The 2,500-nt window shown below is 32.1% G+C and overlaps 1 protein-coding gene across 1 annotated transcript in view; it reads right to left on the bottom strand.

Annotated features, from left to right (window-relative positions):
* eIF5B (eukaryotic translation initiation factor 5B) overlaps positions 1–2,500 on the bottom strand; it is a 35,788-nt gene that overhangs the window by 6,692 nt on the left and 26,596 nt on the right. The window contains exon 15 of the mRNA XM_085656365.1: positions 1–32. This exon is cut by the window's left edge and continues 130 nt beyond it. Within this exon, the coding sequence (XP_085512491.1) occupies positions 1–32 (32 nt within the window). The remainder of the gene's footprint in view (positions 33–2,500) is intronic.

The following is a 2,500-nucleotide window of genomic DNA, read 5'->3' as shown; positions in this document are numbered from 1 at the left end:
TCTATACTCGATACAATACCCAACTCGACGAACTGAAATAAAAAGGGAAAATAATATAAAATGATTAAATAATATTATTAATCTCAATGAAATATAAATGAACGATAAATTCGTTTATTCTCGATCTCTAATCGGTTTCAACGAATGGAACAGATAGAGAGAGAGAGAGAGACAGAGAGAGAGAGAGAGAGACAGAGAGAGAGAGAGAGAGAGAGAGAGAGAGAAAGGGAACGAGCAATATATATTATAATATTCCACTCGCGATCTGCGTAAGCATAGCTGTTTTTGTTTTTACCGAGGACGACGCCTTCCAACATCAGGTTGGCGGAAACGAGCAGAATTATGCGTTTCCCTTTTCAGCTATATGTACACGTGCGCAAATACGCGCATACATACATACATACGCATATATGTGCGTGGACGTAGTCGTAAAAGAGAGCACGAAAAAAAAAAAAAAGAAAGAAAGAAAGAAAGAAAGAAAAAAAATTAAATAAATAAATAAAATAAAATAAAATAAAATAAAATAAAATAAAATAAAAAAAAGAAAACGGACAAATTATTTTTCTTCCTCAATTGTAAAAAAAATTAATCATTGTCATTACTGATAAGGATGGAATAAAAAATTCATTCATAGAACAAGCACAAGTCTTCGTAAATTTCCAAAGTTCCCGATTTTGTGAGATCGTTCGGAGAAGGTTGGTGTTTCAGCTTGTGCGTCGGAAAGATACGGTTGAAACACGCGCTCGCGCACAAGAGAACGAGAGGACGAGAGAGAGAAAGAGAGAGGGAGAGACAAGGCAAGGTGTAAAAAAAGGAGGAAGTCTGTGGGCAGTACATGGTACGGCCCGTATGGGACTAGTCTCGCAGCCAATCGGTGGACAATGACCGCTCGGATATGTCTGCTCGTGTATTCCGAAACCCACGCTAAGAGCAACGCTATGCCCACTCGATCGTATTCGGTTTGAACGCATTGCAAGAACTTCTTGTTGGTTCGTTGCTAAGGTGCACCTTCCTTCTCTCCTCTTTGTCCTTACAACCCAACTTCGATCTTTTAACACTATTACTTCTTATCTCTTACGGATTCGAGAGAGAGAGAGAGAGAGAGAGAGAGAGAGAGAGAGAGAGAGAGAAAGAGAGAGAGAGAGAAAGAGAGAGCATATATGAACCGGCCAATTTTATTTCAATTCATTTCATTTCATTTTGTTTTATTTTATTTTATGTTTCTTTCTTTTTCTATCTTTCCTTTTATTTTAATTTTTCGCTTTTACTTTATCCTTCTTCTTCTCCTTCTTCTGTTTCTTTTTTTTTTTTTTGCAGATCTAACAAACGTAAAATTTACAGTAGTTAAATATATCGAAGCAACTGGATTTTATCAAATTGATAAACAAATAAGTTGATTTATAATTATTATAAGTAGACTTTAATTGTCAATCTAAAATTGTTGAAACTAGGGATTTTATTTATTTCTTTATTTTTTTTTTTTTTTTTTATATATAGAACATGTTTTATGCAATAAAATTTTATTGCAATAAAGTTTTAATTTTTTGACAACACATTATTTTGTTAAATCAACAACTCTCGCACTGATCGAAATTTAGCTCGAAGGGACTATGGATCAATTTGATTTAAATCGAGTATCATGGATCTACGGATCAATTCGATCTAACTCGAATTCATGGATCTATAGATCAATTCGATCTAATACGAATATACGTATCTGCGGATCAACTTATCAGCTTGAATCTATGGATCTATGGATCAACTTTAATCTAAATAGAATCTACGGATCTATGGGTCGAGTTTAGTCTACTTATATCTATCGATCTACAGATCGATATAATCTAACTTCAATCTATAAATCTATGGTTCAACTTAATCCAACTTAAATCTATAAATTTATGGATCAACTTAATCTAACTTGAATCTATGGATCGATGAATCAACCAATATATAACCAATACTTAAATATTCAAACCTCAACAGTAATGTACCCATTAATTTCACGATAATAGATATGAATTACGATTTTAAAGATACAGACATTTTCTTTTTCATCTTATGTGTATTTTATTTTTATTACTATGATAATTATATAAATAATCTAATTTTTACTATAATATATTATAATATATACTATAATATATTATATAAATAATCTAAAAAAAGTAAGTCAATAAATTAAAAAAAAATTGAGAGAAAAAAAAAAAATATATATATATATATATATATACACAAAATTAAGTAAACAAAATCCGTCTGGAATAGTCTGAGCAAATCAATGAATAGCCAACCTATTTGCATCAATAGCAACAAACTTTTTTTCTAGCATTCACGATTCGAAAGGCCAATCGTTCTATTGGCAATAATATCATAGAGTCAAATCAATGCTTTGCGGAACATTTCGTGATGAAAGTTCACTAAGGAAAAGTAGGAGGTGGAGGAGAAGGAGAAGGAGAAGGATAAAGACGAGGAGGTGAAGAAGGATGAAGAAGAGAATGAG

The sequence above is a fragment of the Vespa mandarinia genome, chromosome 4, assembly GCF_050613455.1.
Source record: "Vespa mandarinia isolate Hongniang chromosome 4, ASM5061345v1, whole genome shotgun sequence".
Classification (NCBI taxonomy): domain Eukaryota; kingdom Metazoa; phylum Arthropoda; class Insecta; order Hymenoptera; family Vespidae; genus Vespa; species Vespa mandarinia.
The sequence above is the reverse complement of the archived record's forward strand: the minus strand, read 5'-3'. Positions and strand labels throughout refer to the sequence as shown.